The sequence below is a fragment of the Gorilla gorilla genome, chromosome X (genome assembly GCF_029281585.2).
Source record: "Gorilla gorilla gorilla isolate KB3781 chromosome X, NHGRI_mGorGor1-v2.1_pri, whole genome shotgun sequence".
NCBI classification, from domain to species: domain Eukaryota; kingdom Metazoa; phylum Chordata; class Mammalia; order Primates; family Hominidae; genus Gorilla; species Gorilla gorilla.
In genome coordinates, this window is record NC_073247.2 from 84,337,584 (window position 1) to 84,357,907 (window position 20,324).

The window sequence follows — 20,324 nt, forward strand, 5'->3', positions numbered from 1 at the left end:
AGTGCTAAAAAGCTAAAAAAAAGAAACGAAAACTAAAAACAAAACTCCAAATTTCCATTTCACCACTCCTCTTCTGGAGGTTTCAATACTGCAAGCTATCATAATTCTATTCTGAAAACAGGAGGAGTAGTTTTAAGCTTTTCATAAAATGTGCTTCTAGGAGAGGCCAAATCAGTAATTTCTCAACTTGGAGATCTTGAAACCACATGACTTCCTAGAGTTTTAAAAAGAAGCTATGGAAGCTTTTGTTAACTATTTCCTTGTATAATGCAACCGCTCTCTATTCTCACCTGCAGGAAAAATTAAGACGCTACAACATGGTATTTAGTGACTCCCACTATCTCCCAGACTGATTTAGACATTTCTCCCTCTATGTGTCCACAGCACCTTTTCTACATCTTGTTAAAGAAAAAATTATTCAATGATACTTGTTAAAGCACGGTAAGGAAGACTTTATTCAGGACCATTGTTAATAGGTACAGAACTACTGCAATGAGGTCTTGCAGTAAGGGAGAGAGATTGGGCTCCCCTCTGAATACAACATAATCAAGTGGGAATTTATAGCCAAGGGGTGGAAAATTACTAAGAGGGAAACATCAGAGGTAGGGAGGATTCTGGCTAAACCATCTTAACAGGATTTTTGCTGAAGACAGGCCAGGGTGATTGGACATCACCTGGGGGTGGTAGAAGATGAGGAGCCTGATCAGATGTCAAGGATGATAAGATATCGAGGATAGGAGTTTCTGGCTAAACTGACTTAGCAGGGTTCTCTTGCTAAAGCTGGATTTTACAAGGAAGCGCACAAATGGGCCTAGGAAAAGGTTGAGAAGCCCACCTAAACTCTGGCCAAGCAAAGACTCTTTGCTTGAAGTCTAAGTCTTGTTTTATAAAGAAAATTAATTCCAAAATTACATCAGTCCTAATAAGAGAAACTTCAATTTCTTGTTATCAGATGCAAGTTACTTTCCTTCTAAAATTAGCAAAGTACTTTGGTCCAGAAAAAGGAAAGCTATCTGCAAAATGACTGTTATAAAGGCGATTCAAACAATCTACTCCATGACTTGTTATCTTATTTGTAAAAAGGCCATGAGCTCATGCATGTTATATAGAACTAAAGGTAACTTAAACCATGTTAAATGATCCCTAGTTGTTTCACCTGACTCTCAGCTGAGATTGACAGTCTACGAAATTCCACCTGAAACATAAATGGCTCAAATTAAACTCAGAATGTGAAACAAAATAAATGACCCAACAAAGTCTGATTCCAAAAGAATGTTCTGAAACATGGCAATATCCCAGCTAATCTCCCAAGTAGTATCTTACCTGCTTTATCTCACTTTTTAACTGCATGATCCCAGTTCGTTCTGTTTTGGTTGCTCCAACAGCACCAATCTCGTGGATAGAAATAGCAGGACTGACATTTGAATCAGTGGGACGAACTATGTAGTATGAGAGATTACAGAGAAAGAGAGAGGATAATAAGGTTCAATTTCTTCCCCATCACATTAAAAAAAAAACGTTCATATATATCCTTATTTTTAACTTAATTTAAAAACTATAACCTTGCTATTTGAAATGTGGTCCATGGACCAACAGCATCAGTACCACCTACGAGTTTGTTAGTAGAATCTCAGGTCCCACCCCAGATCTACTGAATCAAAATGTGCATTTTAGCAAGATACACTCCTTGAAACGCACTGCTTTTTAACTTTCTTTTACCACTCTAAGGTCTGACATCCATCCATCTGACCGTATATATCTACTTACCCTAACCTTGAAAGTTGAGCATGAGAGATGACCACTTTTCATTTGCTCTGCTGCTTTAGGTACGCAATGCCAAATCCAACCAAAACTACAAATGTAGGTGGACTATCAATTTGTGAGTTTAAAGTTGAAGGGTTACATTAGAAGTACTGTAAGCAGCTATACACATAATACAATACTGTAAGAGCTACTGAATTATTGCCAATTAGAATACAAGAAAGTTTCAGATGATATGGGTTGCTGGTTGTCCTAAAGTGGAGACTTAAGATAATGTGAGGGAATGCATTAAACAGTTAAAAATGAAACATGATAGTAATCAATCCACTTAGTTGATATATCATTTAAGGAAAAATACAGTGGTTTCCAAATCTTGTTCCAGAAGACAGCTTGGTTTCTGTTTTATATATTGGAGTTTATTTATTTGGGGAAAAAGGTTCCTGTGATGAAGGAAAAACATTTTAAAACCAATGAGACACTTAAACCAAACAGTATGAAATGAAAATGCAGTTATTCAATCTCACCGCTTCGTTCCACTCCAAACTCCTTGCCGCTGAGAATGTGATGCAGGAGATTCTTCATGGCCGAAGGACTGAGATTCATCAGGCCCTCTGTGGCTTCCTCAGCTAGTCAGCAGAAATGTTAGAACAGAAGGACTTCTAATTTGCCTGCCATGCCCTCTCTATATTTTCTCTATTTCTTTTCTTGCTTAGAATTTCTGAGTCACTTGATTGGAAGAACAGAATTACAAAATAAATTGATAGCACCCTACTGCTTAGGTATTCTTACTTCCATAGATTCTTAATTATTTAAGGACTGACTATCCAGTTTGTGGATTAGCGAGGTAATTGATTTCTTCTTCACCCTGCTTCCAGACCACTAGGGTACTTAGTAAAATCTTTATTTGAAGGTGGGAAGAATGAAAGAAGAACAATGGAACTGGAGGCCATTCAGAGAAAGACAATGAATGTATATATGCAGATAAACTAAAATAATTAAAACTTCTCAGCCTGGAAATAAAAGAGACTTAAAAGAGATAGATTTGAATCCATGAAATTATGAATATATGAGGATAACTTGAACATGTTAATCAGCATCACACATTTATTAAAAGTTGACTACATGCAGGTCATCATTTTAAGTAACATTTGTGCAAGCAGGTATGACGACATGATACCTAATCTTGAGTCTGACTATCTCTTTGGGAGTGATGGAACATGAAAACAAGATAAACAATAAAACATTGCATATTCTATGTGCCAAATGAGAGGTATAGACAATAATTGCCTTTGAAATCAATGGAGACATCAATCTCCAAGGACTGGAACTGACAAAATTAGTGGGAAGTACTGTGGGAGTAGAAGATAAAGGCCAGACTGTTGAGGGTATTAAACATCAGACCCAGGGATCTTGACTTTATCCTATAAGGAATAAAGAGTCATGGTTTTCATGAATCCACAGGAAAACAAGAAATATAACAGGCTAAATTAAGGAAAAGTGAATATTCAGGGGCTTATCCCTTATTGAGGTTTATTATTGAGCAATCACATTCTCTCGCAAAAAAAAAAAACATTATACTATATAATGTTTATCTATAACAATGTACTGAACTAGAAATCATTTGCAATCAGGTGGACTCAGACTCAAATTCCACTATTTACTAGCTATGTTGCTTCGGGGAAGTTAGTTAACCTTCTTGAGTTTCAGTTTCTTTATTGGTAAAAGTGACACAATAATACCTTCTTCTCCAGAGGATTCTTGAAAGGATTAAATGACACAATATATGTAAACTTAAAGCAAAAAGCACAGTATCTGGCATATGGTAGGTATAAAACAATTGTTAGCTCTCTTCTGTCAAAGGGTTACTTAAATATAAATTATCTCATGTGTTTGAGTTAGGTTTGACTCAAATTGATAAATTTAGCTACTTGTTAACAGCTTGATTAAAAGTCTTTTGGGGGAAATTTAACAGAAAGAATGGCTAAAATTGAGTTTTACAACTTTGATTTTATTTTTCTGTGCCATCCCTATCTGTATTATTTTGCAATTCTTGTTGAAATCAAACAAATACTAATGGAATAAGGAGTCATGTCATAGGGGTCTTTATACCATTTTGCCCTACAGCTTTTACAGGCTCCAAATATTCTTCTAACTAAAACTTTTATCTTGCCAAATACACCTATAGTTAATTTCAAAGAGAGTCTTGTCAGATAGATGTTAATGAAAACATCATCTTCCTTTATTCAATCATGATGGTGACTAGACAGAATACTGACACCATGATCCACTGATGCAGTGACTCATTCTTGGTGTACAGACGCTCCACTGCCTAAATCTTAACCCAACTCTGTCTGTCACACTCAAGTACTCTCCAGAGTTAGAGAAATGAAGTTAGCAAAGAGTGGTAAGTTAAGAGGGATTTGGAGTGAAGAGCCCACAGGAGATGGCATTCTGAAGCTGCGAACTGATACACAAATGTGTCATCATATCAGCTCCTTGACTTGCATAAATAGTGACTAACAGGGGAACAAGGTTGCCATATCCAGCTTCTGAGCTATGGATAAAAATGTTTTAGCTTTCTTTCTTTCCTTATTCCAAACTCTATAAACTTACTTCAAAAGTGAATTCCACCTAAAATAGTTACTGAATTAAGTACCTGAGCATCGAAGGGAGTGGGCCAGTTCTGTTGCCATAACTTGTATGATCAGACCAATTCGAAGTCGAAACATTTCAGCAAAGAGGCCAGGCTGGGTTCGCATATACATGGCTAGATATACCATTATTTCCTGCACACAGAGTAGATACAGACAAAAATAATGGCCGAGGTCTCACAATGCCTATTTTGTTGTCTTTGGAAATTGCTAGATCAATTGAAAACAAACTTTAAAATATCAGTCACCAGATTAGCCTTTACAATTCTTCTCACCTGTGTAAGGATTGAAATGCTCATATCCCCTTCACTGGCTTCATCTATCAGCTGAGTGAGCGCCTCATAGGGCAGAGGTCTAAGGAAAAAGACAGCAAAGAAAGACAATATTCTACAACCACTTAATCTTAAATATGTTGAAAAAATGAAGAAGCTTTATCCAAGTCCAAGTCACCACCTCAACATTTCATCATTACCAATAGCATTCTGATTCTTTCAAACTTCAAAGCTCATTCATTGCCTCCTGAAACCACTCTGGCCCATATCAACTTAGAGGAGCTCTGCTCTCTTCTCTCTAAATCTGGATTCTCTTCCTCCTTCAAAATTTATTTAAAACTCACACCATGATGTTCTTCTAGACTAGTCTTTCATAGTTAGCTTTGAACATTTGACAAGTAACTATTATGGCTACAAAGTACTAAATTAATTTTAAGCTGTGCTTTTTTTTGTAATACACAATGTTTCTACATATTTACGGGGTACATGTGATGTTTTGTTACATACATAGGATGTGTAATGATCAAGTCAGGGTATTTACAGTATCCATCACCTTGAGCATTTACTATTTCTTTTGGCTGGGAACATTTCAAGTCCTCTCTTCTAGTTATTTTGAAATATACAATACATTGTTGTTAACAATAGTCACCCTACTCTGCTACTGAACATTAGAATGTATTCCTTCTTTAACCAACATCTCTTCAGCATCCCACCCCTACAATGGAATAGTAGCTGTGCCTTTTTGAAACCATTTTATTACTTTACAATCACAGTTGACAGAGTTGTTTGATTTTCTATAGTTTCAATTCACACACGTGCACTCACACACACACACACACACACACACACACACACAGAGGTATACACACATCCTCACACACTTCTGATTCTCCTGCTGACACAAAGCACTCTGGGGCATGAACCATGCCATCTTCTTTGGATTACCTACAGTGTCACAAAACTGATACAAAAAAGATTCTTTTTCCAGAAGCAAGATTTTATGGATTGAATTATGTCCTCTCCTCAAATTCTTTTCTTTAAATTTTTTTTTAATTTTTAATTTTTGTGGGTCTATAGTGGTGTATATATTTCTGGGGTACATGAGATTTTTGATACAGGCATTCAACATATAATAATCAAATCAGGGTAAATGGGGTATCCATCTCATCAAGCATTTATCTTTTGTGTTACAAACAATCCAATTACACTCTTTCAGTTATTTTAAAACGCACAATTAAATTATTTTGACCATAGTCTCCCTATTGTGCTATCAAATACAAGATCTTATTCATTCTCTCCAACTACTTTTTGTACCCATTAACCATCTCCACCCCCAACGCCCATAAACCCTGCTACCCTTCCCAGTCTTTTGGTAACCATCATTCTACTTTCTATCTCCATGAGTTCAATTGTTTTGATTTTTAGTTCCCACAAATCAGTGAGAACATGTGAACTTTGTCTTTCTGTGTCTGACTTATTTCACTTAACATAATGACCTCCAGTTCCATCCATGTTGTTACAAATGACAGGATCTCATTCTTTTTTGTGTCTGAATAGTACTCCCTTGTGTATATGTACCATATTTTCTTGATCTATTCATCTACTGATGGACACTTAGGTTGCTTCCAAATCTTGGTTATTGTGAATACTGATGAAATAAACACAGGAGTGCAGATATCTCATCAGTATACCGATTTCCTTTCTTTGGGTATATACCTAGCAGTGGGATTGCTGGATCATACGGCAGGTCTATTTTTAGCTTTTTTCAGGAACCTCCAAATTGTTCTTCATAGTAGTTGTACTAATTACATTCCTACCAACAATATATGAGGGTTCCCTTTTCTCCACATCCTTGCCAGCATTTGTTATTGCCTGTCTTTTGGATAAAAGCCATTTTAACTGGGGTGAGATGATACTTCACTGTAGTTTTAATTTGCATTTCTCTGATGATCAATGATGTTGAACACCTTTTCATATGCCTGTTTGCCATTTGTATGTCTTCTTTTGAAAAATGTCTATTCAGACCATTTGCCCATTTTTAAAGCAGACTATTAGATTTTTTTCCCTATAGAATTGTTTGAGCTCCTTATACATTCTGGTTATTAATCCCTTATCAGATGGGTAGTTGGTAAATATTTTCTCCCATTGCACCTTTCCAATTTGCTTTAAATGCTGAATGACTGACTGTAGAATGGTCGATGCTGAGTTCTTCGGCAATTTCTCATGTAGTTTTAAGAGGATCAGCTTCAACGCTGCTCTCAATTGGTCGTTGCCAACTTTCAATAGCAGGCCACTATGCTCCTCATCTTCAAGGCTTTCGTCTCCTTTGCAAAACTTCTTGAACCACCACTGCACTGTACGTTTGTTAGCAGTTCCTAGGCCAAATGCCAGGCCTCTAATCCGGGACCTCAAAAACCTGCTTGGTGCTCTACCCCACTGTGGCCAACCTGGTACCTAAGCTGCAAGAAAAAGTCCCCTTTACTCTTCCCTCTCCTTTTCTTAAGCAGAAGGAGTCTCTCCCTATACCCACCACGGCTGGGCATGTGTTTGGTCACACTTGGAACCAGAATGTCTGGTCACTGTGCTGATTGTTCAGGTCCCAAGGGCTGTTTAGTCAGCACGTGATAAATCCTGCCAAAACTGGGTACTTCTCTTCAAAGTAGCAGGTTCCCTTCTGGTGCAAGGTATGTGTCAAAATGTCATCCAGGAGCTACGGACTGGAATGGGAGTCTGATGCCTCTGCCTGGTGCCCTATCCTACTGTGGCTGAGCTGGTATCCAACTTGCAAGACAAAGTCCTCTTTACTATTTCCTCTCCTCTCCTCAGTGGAAGGAAGGATTCTCTCCCAGAGTTGCACTATCTGGAGTTGGAAGAGGGGTGGCACAAGCACTCCTTTGCCCACTCTAGCGGATGTCTCACTAGGTCGCATGCACCCCAAGTCCATTGGCTTCGAGTCCAGCACAGCACAAGGATTTGCCCAGGAATTGCAGTCCTTGTGGCCTAGACTGCTTTTTGAGTCTATTTAGTACCCAGAGCACTTTAAGCCCGTGGTGGTGAAGCTTGCTGGAACTTATGTTTCTCTAAGCCTTCATATGGGAGCTTGAACTGGAACTCAAGGGTAACAGAAATCATGGACATAAACCAGGAAGGAAGTAGTATGCAGACATCAGCAAAAGTATCCCTTCTGTAGCCAATGTAGTAAAAAAAATTTTGTAAACAAAAAACATGCTCTGGATAGAGTTTAACCAGGAAAAAATGAGGGAGAAATATTGACAAAAGTTTTTTTTACTACATTGGCTACAGAAGTAGAAATGGCAAGCAGGGGGGAATACCCTTTTTAAAAATTACTCCTAGTAGAAAAACAGATTCTTCAGATCATTTATGAATGAAGTTAGAATCTCTCTAAAAATATTTCTTGGAGATACAGACTGTTTGCAAGATTTAAATTTTGGCACTGGTGTGATATGAAATTAAACACATTTACTGCAGATGAATTTTACTGGCATGGCCAATGGCAAACGGAAGACTCATGTATAAAGATTGAATTTTCCATCCCAGCCCCATCACTTGACTTACATCTCCCTCCAGGCCAAGCCTATCTTAGGGTACAGTTTCCAATTGGAGGCTGTGGCAGACCTCAGACAGTGGCACTCTGATTACAGGGTTCCTGGAGGGGTGCTACCTCACATTGCTCTGTAAGTAACCATTTTTCCTCTTTGACTATGACCTCCATCCCCTTTATTCCCCATGAGCAGCATGGAGTTTCATGGTCAGCCCTGTGCTCTAGCCACTTTCTTTCACCTGCTCTTTCCAGAGTATGGCTGACATTTTGTGGTTGCTAATTCAAGGTACCCTGTTTGTTTTGTTTTTTGAATGGCAGGTATGGAAAATCCAACAAGTAAAAAGAGTTTGAGTACTACTCTCTGAGTTTTCTCCTTCATTTACTCTTGCCCTACCATTACCAACATTCTTCCACTAGGTGTCTCTGATAGAGGTGAACATATGTAGGACATTATCATCCACTGACAGATTAGGGCAAGGGAATTGTAAATCCACACCACTCCTTCTCAGAGAAGCCTGACCAAACCCAGCCATACTCACGCAGAGATAGTCTTTTCTCGAGGTTCTGGAGGAAGTCCTACTGTCAAATGTTTCTGGTGGGAGAGAAGGTCTGTGCAGGCCTAACAAGAGATAGCATAATATTATCGTTTCTGTAACACCTCAGGTTTCCACAAACATTTCTCTTTTCAGCTGAAAAACCTTTGCTCCTCTTTAACATAATGACACACTGAACTCTCTTCCTCAGAAAATACCATGAAGATCAGAAAAGAAGGATTTCTAGGAAGAAAGAATGAGGTCTTTTCATCTAACTCCTAGAAAGTAGGAACTTTTTTGTTTGGTTGGTTTATGGGGTTTTTTTCTTTCTTTTTAAAAAATTTGTTTAAATTTTTAAGTTTTCAATTTTTATGGATAAATAAGAGTTATACATATTTATGGAGTACATGTGATATTTTCATACAAGCATACAACATGTAATGATCAAACCTGGGTAATTGAGACATCCATCACCTCAATATTTATCATTTCTTCGTGTTGGCAAGATTCCAAATCTGCTCTTCTAGTTACTTTGAGATTTACAACAAATTATTGTAAACTATAGTCACCCTATTGTGACACTAAATACTAGATCTTATTCCTTCAATCTAATTGTATTTTCATGTCCATTAACTAAACTTTCTCTATCCCCTACTCCCAACTACCCTTCCCAGCTTCTAGTATCCATCATTCTACTCTCTACCTCTATGAGATCAACTTTTTAAGCTCGCACATATGAGTGAGAACATGTGGTATTTGTCTTTCTGTGCCTGGGTTATTTCACCTAACATAGTGCCCTCCAGTTCCATTCATGTTACTGTAAATGACAGGGTTTTACTATTTTTAATGCAGAATAATATCCAATTGTGTATATGTACCACATTTTCTTTATCTGCTCATCTTCTGATGGACATTTAGGTTTATTCCATACCTTTGCTATTGGGAATAGTGCTACAATAAACATGGGAGTTGTAGATATCTCTCCCATATACTGATTTCCTTTCTTTTTGATATATACCCAGCAGTTGGACTGCTGGATCCCATGGTAGTTCTACTTTTAGTTTTTTGATGAACCTCCATACTGTTTTCCATAAGTAGCTATACTAAGTTCCATTCCCACTAATGGTGTATGGACGTTTCCCTTTCTAGGAGGTAGGAACCTAGTGTAAATTCATTCTTAAGATATAGAATTCTTAATATCATTATAAAGATGTTATGGTTTATAACATTTTATAAATCTACAATTCTTGTCATTCACAAACAAAAAGAACTGAATATCAAATTTTATGTGGAAAAGACATCTCAAATGGTTAGAGGCTATGGTTGTTTTAAAAAACAATTATAGAAACCAATTTTTAAAAAGCACGCTTATTTAGATTTGGTATAAATTCAAGAATTTATAGTACCTCATCAAGTGCTTCCACTTTCTTCCTTAAGATCCCAGAAATGTATCGGATCAGGCCCCAGTGACGAATTTCTCCCACTTTGCCATACAGCTCGGTAAGAAGCTCTCTCACTGTAGCACTCCCTTCATTATACAATTCAGTGTTCCAGTCAGGTCCTCTAGAATTTTAACGACAGGACTACATCAGCTGTAAGTAAAGCTTCTGGCAATCATCTTTTCTTTCAGTGTTATAACGAACATGCCAGTTTTTGATAGGTCTCTCTCACTAGGAAATCAATGTAATTTACTAAGAATCCTTATAAAACTATGATTAACAGTCAGCCCTGAAAGCCAGTACCTATACAAGAATAAGTCTTAGTTTTAGCTGTGCTTTTGACAAAATGCATTCTTTTACCCTATTCATGGGCTTCAATATAGTTGAAATTAAAGACAAAGATTTAACAAAAGAATTATTTCAAAAATCACTGTAAGGAAAGTCATATGACGAATTACCAACTAGGAAAAAATGTTTGCAATTCATAGGATAATTTCCCTTATATATAAAGAACTCCAACATGTAGATTTAAAAAATTAAAAACAAAAGAAAATCTGGCAAAACAAATACTGCTGGCAAAACAAATAGATGACTTTTAAAGATAGGAAAAGGTGCTCAACCTCACTCATAGAAAAACTTTAACTTAGCACTATACCAAGATAACATTTTTAACCTATCAGATTGTCAAAAGTCCCTAAAGTTGATAACACTGTTTTGGTGAGGCTTTGAGAAAACAGGCACCATCAATATGCTGCTGATCGGAATAAAAATTGGACAATTCCTTTGGAGAGCTATTTGGAAATATATATCAGTATTGAAAATATTTAAAAACAGCCTGGCAATTCCTAACATGGTTAAATGCAGAATTACCATATAATCCAGCATTTCCACTACTAGTTATACAGTCAATAGAAATAAAAACATATGTCCACATTAACTTGTACATGAATGTTTATACCAGCATTATTCATAATAGCCAAAAAGTAGAAAGAACCCAAATGTCCATCATCTGATGAATGGATAAATAAGATGTGTTATATTTACACAGGATATAATATCTGGCAATAAAAGAATGAAGTACTGATACATGTTACAACACGGATGAATCTTTAAAATATCATGTTAAATGAAAGAAGCCTGTCATAAAGGACCACATATTGCAAGACTCAATTTATATAAAATGTCCCAAGCAAACAAATCTATACAGACAGAATGTAGATTAGTGGCTGCCTAAGGCTGGGGGGATGGAGGGATTGGGGGTTGATGGATAAAGGAAGTGGGGCTTCTTTTTGGGGTAATGCAAATGTTCTAAAATGAGTAATGGTGAAGAATGCACAACAATGTGAATACATTCAAAGCCATTTAATTGTACAGTTAAAAAATACCTATTTTTTGATCTGTCAATTCGAGTTCTGGTTTACTTGCATGATAAATTTCACACACGTGAAATGCTGTATGCTATGAGGCTACTTGCTATAGCATTTTTGTGATTGTGAATTCTGGCAACAATTCAAATGTTCATCAATAAGAGGCTGGCTAAGTAAATTATGATATATTCAAATAATGGAATGACACACAATTATTCAGAAAATATGAAGTAGATCTAGATTGTGGTAATATATTTTCAACAATAGCTGCAACAATTTCCTATCCAACCTACTCTTCTTACAATGTGACTCTCGCACTCCTCCCACGAAGAGATGAGTTCTGTGCTCCCTTCCCTTGAACCCAGGCATGCTTGTGATTAAAGCAAAAGTGACTTACCTAATTTCTGAGGCTAGGCTATACAAAGTAATAGAGCTCCCAGCTGGGACACTTACTAGTAGAACCTAGTCATCATGCTGTGAAGATGTGGAGAGACACATGAGGAGGTCATCTGTGGGTGTACCAGCTGTAGGTAACCTCAGCTGAGGTTCTAGCCAACAGCCAGTATCAACCCCTAGACATATGAGTGGGCAAGCATTGTGAAGATTCCAGCCCCAGAAATTGTTGACCAAAACTAAATGAGAGACCTCAGGTGAGAACTGCCTGGCTGAACACAAGCAAGTCCCAGAACTGTGAAAGATAATTTAAAAAATTTAAAATTTTTGTTATTTTAAGCTACTGAGTTTCAGAGTGATTTGTTATGAAGCAATAAATAATTGGAATATATATGTAGTTATCATCAAGATATATAGTTTTAGTGAAAGAAAGCAAGGTAGAGCTGTGTGTATACTATGCTACCTTTTGGATAAATAGGGGTAAAATTATCCACATATATGTCTGTGTTTACCTACATATCCATAAATGTCCATGGGAGGATACACACACACACACACACACACACAACACTGACTGCCCATGAGAAGGGGAACAGGGTATCTGGGGGAACAGAGATGGGAGAAAGACATTTTACCCTTTCACTGTATATTCTTTTGTACTTAAAAATTTTTGGACCATGGGAATATATCTATTCAATATATTAAATTAAAAAACATGAAATAAAATGTGCTATAGGAAGAGTCATTAATGGATGAAAAAAATCAGTGAGCGAAAGTTTGAAGAGTAACCGTATATTTACATAGTCTCAAAGTACATCTCTACAAGATACTTTTTAATTACAAAAGATGACATAATAACTTTACAGTGTAGGTACATGGAAGAATCTACCTTAACCAAATGATCCAACCAAGTGATCAAAGTTTACAGTATCAGCAATGGGACTAATCAACACTATGATATGACACATGGAAAAGAACTTGGCATTACCTTAGTAATGTATAATCTGAATTTAATCATGAGGAAATATCACATAAACTGAAATTGAGGGATATTCTGCAAAATAACTGGTTTGTATTCCTCACAAATGTTAACAACATGAAAAATGAAGACTCAGGAACTGTTCCAGATAAATGGAGACTCAAGACACCTGAGAACTCAATAAAATTCATGATTTTAGATGTTCTTTTCTATAAAGACACTATTGGGCTATATGACAAATCTTAATAGTATCTGTAGATAGTTAATAGTATTGGTTTAATGTTAAACAATTCCCTGACTTTGGCAATTATACTGTGCTTATTATGTAGGAGAGTTCATAATTTTTCGGAAATAAACACTGAATTATTTAGGGTTAGATGGGGATCATGTCTGCCACTTACTCTCAAATGGTTCAGAAAAAAATATGTGTGTGTGATTGAGTATAGATGATGATTTCAACGTGAAAGAGAGAGAGAGAGAGATTAAAAGCTCAGTGGAAACATCTGATGGATCTGAATGAGGGCTATCCAGAATTTTTATTGTACTATCCTCACAACTTTTCTCCAAGTCTGACACTGTCAAATTTTAAAGATATGAAAAAAGTGCTATGAGATCTCAGAATCAGTGGAAGATTATTTTTACTATTACGGATTGGAGGAAGTTTCATGTGGGTGACAGATGACCTAGGCCTTGACAGAGAGAAATGCAAGAAGTAGAAATGGAGTGTGGTAAAGGAGAATATTCTAGGCAGAGGAAAAAATAAGAATCAAGGTATGCAGGTAGGCATGTAGAGGCTGTGCTTTGGGTATGATAAATAGACTGTTTTGGTGACAGCATTCACATTGTAAGGGAAGAGCAATGGTAAATAAAAGTTGAAAGTCAAATCATAGAGGATTTAGATTTGGCCAATGATTCCCTGTGGTAGCGTTGATGCTGTAGCGAGAGGCAGGGGATGAGGAGGAATTGAAGACAATGACACAATTTCAAGTCTGGGTTACTTGAAGGAATGATGATACCCAGAATAGAGTCAGGAAAGACAATAGCAGTAGGTTTGTAGTAAAGACAGTGAATTTGACTTTAGACATGTTCAATAGGAAGATATATATTTGAAAATAAATTCTACTCCAAATAAGACTATGTCACAACCTATTATAATAAAAATGTCAAAGATCAAAGACAAAGAGAGAATTCTGAAAGCAGTGAGAAAAAAGAAACAAATAACATATAAGGGAATCTTAAGAAGCCTAACGGCAGACTTCTCAGCAGAACCCTTATAGGCCAGGAGATAGTGAGATGAGGTATTCAACATGCTGAAGGGAAAAAACTGCCAGCCAAGAATACTTCAGAAATGAAGAAGATATAGACTTTTCCTGACAAACAAAAGCTGAGGAAATATATAACCATCAGACCCGTTTTACAAGAAATGCTAAAGGGAGTTCTTCAAGATGAAAGAAAAAGACATTAATGTATAATATGAAAACATCTGAAAATATATGTCACTGAGTACACAGTCATATGAATACTCTATTAATCTAACGATGGTGTGTAAATTACTTACATCTTTAGTATGAAGGTTAAAAGACAAAACCATTAAAAATAGTAACTACAATAATTTGTTAAGGGATATGCAATATAAAAATTTTAAATTGTGACATCAAAAACTCAAAATGTTGGGAGGTGGAGTTAAAGAGATTTTTCTTCTCTTTTATTGTAATCATAGTTAAATTGTTAAGATTTTTTGTAAGCCTCATGGTAACCACAATGCAAAAACATATAATAGATATGCTAAAAATAAAAAGCAAAAAATCAAAACATATTATGAAGGAAAATCACTTAGCCATAAAGACAGATAGTAAGAGAGAAATAAAAAAGGAAGGAAGGAAGGAAAGAAGGAGGGGGGAAGGAAGGAAGGAAGGAAGGAAGGAAGGAAGGAAGGAAGGATTGATTCTACAAAACAACTGGAAAACAATTAATTAAATGGCAGTAGTAAGCTCTTACCTACCAATAATTACCTTTAATGTGAGTTGATTAAATTATCTCATTAAAAAGCAGAGTAGCTTAATGAATAAAAAAAGCCAAGAGACAACTATATGCTGCTTAAAAAAGATTCACTCCACCTGTGAGGACATACATGGACTAAAAGTGAGTGGATGGAAAAAAGATATTCCATGCAAATGGAAAGCAAAAGACAACAGATGTAACTCTACTTGGATAAAACAGACTTTCAGGGCCAGGTGCTGTGGCTCACACCTGGAACTCCCAGCACTCTGGGAGGCTGAGGCAGAAGGATGGCTTGAGCCCAATAGTTTGAGACCAGCCTGGGCAACATGGCCAGACCCCAGCTCTGCAAAAAAAAATTAAAAATCAGCTGGCCATGGTGGCATGCACCTGTGGTCCCAGCTACTCAGGAAACTGAAGTTGGAGGATCACTTGAGCCCAGGAGTTTGAGACAACAGTGAGCCATGTTCATGGCACTACACTCCAGCCTGGCTGACAGAGCAAGACTGTCTTAAAAAAATAGACTTTAAGTAAAACACTAAAAAGTGATATAGAAGGTCACTATATAATGATAAGGGGGATCAGTTAAGCAAGAGGATTCAACTATTGTAAATGTATATGGACCCAACATTGGAGCACCTAAGTATATAAAGCAAATATTAACGTACCTAAAGGAAGAGATAGACTATAATACAATAATAGTACGGGCCTTCGACAGCCCATTTTCAGTAATGGACAGATCACATAGACAGAAAATCAACAAACAAACATTGGATTTAAACTGCACACTAGACCAAATGGACCTAATTGATATTTACAGAACATTCCATCCAAAAGCTACAGAATACACATTATTCTCAACTTTACATGGAACATTCTGCAGGGTAGATTATATACTAGGCTACAAACAAGTATTAATGAATTGAAGAAGATCAAAATCATATCAAGTATCTTTTCTGATCACAATGATATAAAACTAGAAATCAATAACAGAAGAAACCACAGAAACTTTACAAATACAAGGAAATTAAACATGCTCCTAAACAACCAAGGGGTCACTGAACAAATTAAGAAGGAAATTACAAAAATTTCTTTTGGCAAATGAAAAGGAAATGCAACATACCAAAAGATATGGGATACAGAAAATGCTATTCTAAGAGAGATGTTTATAGCAATGAATGCATATATCAAAAAGTATAAAGGTCTAAAATAAACAACATAATGTTACACCTAAAGTAACTAGAAAAACAAGAACAAACTAAACCCAAAATTAGTAAAAGGAAAGAAACAATAAACATCAGAGTGGAAATAAATAAAACAGAGACTAAAAAAGCAATACAAATGATTAACAAAATGAGAAGTTGGTTTTTTTTGAAAAGATAAACAAAATCAACAAAGATTTGGCTAGACAAAGAAAAAAAGAAAGAATATCCAAATAAATAAAATGAGAGATGAAAAGGAGATATATAGCCTGGGTAACATAGTAAGACCTAATTTCTATAAATAATTAAAAAAAATTTAGCCGGACATGGTGGCACGCACCTGTGGTACCAGCTACTCAGGAGGCTGAGGTGGGAGGATCACTTGAGACTGGGCAGTGAAGGCTGCAGTGAGCCATGATCACGCCACTGCACTCCAGCCCGGGCAACAGAGCGAGACCTCACTTCAAAATTAAAAAAAGAAGATGAGATATAACTGATACCACAGAAATTAAAAGAATTGTTAGAAACTGTTATGAACAATTATATGCCAACAAGTAGGAAATCCTAGAAGAAACGGATAAATTTGTGAACACATACAATCTACCAAGATTGAAGTATGAAGAAATAGAAAATCTGAATAGATCAATAACAAAGGAGATTGAATCAGTAATAAAAAGTCTCCCATCAAAGGGAAGCCCAGGACCAGATGGTTTCACTGCTGAATTGTACCAAATATTTAGAGAACTAATACTAATTCTTTTCAAACTATTCCAAAAAATAAAAAAAAAATTAAAAAAAAGGAAAAGGGGAGAGTTCTTCCGAACTCATTTTATGAGGCCAGCATTACCCTGATACCAAAACCAAACAAGGACACAACAAAAAAAGAAAATTAGAAGCCAGTGAGAATGCTCATCCTGTAATGATTATAAAACCCCCAATTTAGTCTCCTTTCCCTGGGCTCTCAAGCCTTTTTGGGAGCAAGCTGGGAACCTTCTTTGCTCTTCCTAGAAAGCCTCATTATGTGAGTAATAAATATTCCACACCTTCTTGGTATGTGTATGTCACCATCTATCTCAACATCCAAACCAAATTTAGGGGAAGAAAGTCCATCCTGCCTCTTCATGGTGACTACAACATGGAAAAGGAGGGAAAACAGATTATTTTTGTGTGGGCCTGTGGGGTTTAGGAGAGAGGAGTTCAATTTGGACATATTGAGTTTGTACTAATACAAAGCACCTAGCAGGATGCCTGACACATAGCAAACAAAACTGTTAGTTTCTTTCTCCTATAAACCTCTATATTCTTACTTTTCTTGAGTTAAAAACTTATCTGTACATTTGACCAAATAATGGAGGCTTAAAAATAACCTAATGAAAGTAATATTTATCAGTTATTGATCACCCACCATGTGCCAGGCATTATATTAGAGACTTCATGGATATTATATCTTAATCTTTACAATAACTCTATGAGGTATATGTAATCCAAATTCTATAAATGAGGACAACTGAGGGTTTGAAGTCACATGATGGGTAGGTTGTTAAACTATATTCAATTCCAGATCAGCGAAACTCCAAAAGCTGTGCTCTATTTATTATGCTATAATTCCTCTGATTATGAACATTAAACTAGATTGATAATATCCACCACTTACTTCATAGTATACAGCATATAGAGGATATCAGCTTGTTCCTGTAAGCTTGAGGTCTCCTTCAACTGTAAAACCAGTGCTTTAAAGTCCACCTCCCCAGACTGGTCTCTAGGAAGATGTATTTCTACACGAACAGAGGGAACCTTTAGTTTGAGAAATGATGAAAAGAAATTAAGTTCACAAGTGCTCAACTTAAATAATGTCCTAGAATGAGTCATCGTTTCACCTCTCAACCTTTTCCAAGGAATTCTTTAAATATTAATGAAAGGCAAAGCAAAAGTAATGAAACCTTCCAGATGTATAATACAGCAATCTAGTTTTCCCAAAGTCTGACCAGACAAACTTGCCCAATGTAAAAGTGAACTGAAAAGAACATGTATCTTCACCAGAATAGCATTTTGCGTACCACTAGTTAGTAACAAGAACCATAATGACTAGTCCTATTATTTCCCATAAAGATGGCAGTTTTTCAAAAAGCTAATAGAAATACCTCCTGCGCAAATTTACCTGGTTCTCCTGTCGTGGATGAGGTGAATCAAGTAAGTTGAATGAAGGCCGGGAAGCCTGAAATAACTTCGTAGGAAGATACATGTGAACATCTGCAAAAATATGACATTTATGGGAAATATTAGGTAATTAGGAGACTAATAGAAATGCACAGTTGACTTCAACAATTAAGTCACATGTGAGTCAGTTCTTTATAGAACAAGAATGACAAATTTCTCCTTTCTTGGTAATATCAAAGAAAATAAATATGAATATAAGATAATTTAAATAATGTGCAATTAATAAGTATATTTTGAATTGAATTTCTAGAATTATAGCACTAGCTGGACATGTAAGATATTAAATTTACTAATGTGATTAATCCACGATGGTGCGTTCACTGATACTTTGATGGAATACGACATATAACAGAAAGAACTCAGTTGCATTTTCTATTTTCCGAACTTTTCTAGGTGAATAGCTGGCTGCTAGTGGTTAAATTTCCCTAAGAATAAGTGAATGGATGATCCTATCTAGGGAATAAGAAAAATGTAGTTGCTGACCAACTTTGAGATATTCCTAAGATTTTTTACTTACAGTTCATTGTTGAAATACTTACCATCACTTCTAAGGAAAGATTGTAATTTTCACCACTTTACAGATACAGAAAGAGAGATAAAGAGCTCAAATAACTGTTCAAGCAAGTAGCAGAGCTGGGAATTAAGCCCAAGTTTTCTGGTTCGCAACTGAGAAGTATAACAATAAATTTCATCTCTTCATATAAGCCCTTTCTCAAGGAAGCATACTCAGAGGGTATGCTGAGCTTTTCCCTATTATAAATGTTAAATGATTCCCAATGTTCATGTTTAATGTATTTGGTTAGTAATGGTCAATAAAGTTTTAGACAGCAAGAGCATGCATCTCAGTCATTCTCATCAACTGTAAAATGTTAACATTCAGGTCTTCTAGGTGTGGCCAAGGAGCCCTTCTCTCCTTTCATATCCAGCTACTATAAAGACATTGAACACTCTTAGGAACTATGACTACTCCTGGCAATGTGTGGCAGAAGACACCCTCCACTGCGAATACAACTGAAGGAGGGTAGTGGCCATGGGGAGAAGAATGGCAAAGTTGTAAAGAATGAGTATTATATTTGACAAAACAGCTCTACATTGCTGGAACAACAACAAAATTCCATAGAAGTAATTTTCCCAAAGGAAAAACCCTTTCCACCATTTCAAACTTTAATGTTATAGTTGAATATGCTCCATGTCTCTTGTTCTGCCTCTTCTTACCATGTTACCAGTTAAACCAGACTACATAGCACTACCTGCAGCATAACTATACACAATTCACTAATTTTACAAATATTTGAGTGTCTAATATGTTCTAGGTGCTGTCTGAGATGCTGGGGATAAAGCAGTGAACAAAACTAAAGTTCCTGCTTACATTGTAATCAATGCCCGCCCCCATCCTGGGCTTCACATCATCCTGTGCCTGACTCTGGTGAGTCACGGCATTACTCACTCTGTACATGCAGTTCCTTGGCCTTGGTCACCAAGGACATTAAGTCGCAGGTTGTTTGCACAGCAGCTTGGAACCGATCTAGCCCTCCCTTCTGTGAGGTAGGGGCTAGTTTAGGATAGGGAGCAGTGTGCGCCAAAAGGTGATCTAAATAACGAGCAACTTCGTCACCACAGCGAGCTGCAAGGTTAGTGGGGGGAGGGGGAAGAGAAAAGAATGAAAATATTTTAGTTACTTTACAATCTACCCCAGCAAAGAGAATGATTGGCTCCTGTGCTCACAACCCAGCACCAGAAGTAGGTTGTTTTTAGCTCATGGAGGAAAAGCTTGTGATCATGATATAACCTCATCACTTTAAGATCCAGCAACCATGGCCATTTACCAGGATCCACCTCCTCTTCAACTTGCTGAGACAAGGTCAGGGTTCTTGAAAGCAGTATGAGCTTGTTTTACATTGGAGCAAGCATTTAGCAATCTGTGTATTTGTGTGTGTGCATGTGATGGTA

The 20,324-nt window shown here is 36.6% G+C and overlaps 1 protein-coding gene across 1 annotated transcript in view; it reads right to left on the bottom strand.

Moving 5' to 3' along the window:
• Positions 1 to 20,324, bottom strand: part of PHKA1 (phosphorylase kinase regulatory subunit alpha 1) — a 134,774-nt gene that overhangs the window by 22,000 nt on the left and 92,450 nt on the right. Inside the window, exons 19-27 of the mRNA XM_004064391.4 lie at positions 19,822 to 19,998; positions 18,316 to 18,407; positions 17,812 to 17,951; positions 10,186 to 10,342; positions 8,786 to 8,865; positions 4,688 to 4,766; positions 4,418 to 4,547; positions 2,286 to 2,387; positions 1,324 to 1,439 (exon numbers count right to left, since the gene is read on the bottom strand). Of these exons, the coding sequence (XP_004064439.1) occupies positions 1,324 to 1,439; positions 2,286 to 2,387; positions 4,418 to 4,547; positions 4,688 to 4,766; positions 8,786 to 8,865; positions 10,186 to 10,342; positions 17,812 to 17,951; positions 18,316 to 18,407; positions 19,822 to 19,998 (1,073 nt within the window). The remainder of the gene's footprint in view (positions 1 to 1,323; positions 1,440 to 2,285; positions 2,388 to 4,417; positions 4,548 to 4,687; positions 4,767 to 8,785; positions 8,866 to 10,185; positions 10,343 to 17,811; positions 17,952 to 18,315; positions 18,408 to 19,821; positions 19,999 to 20,324) is intronic.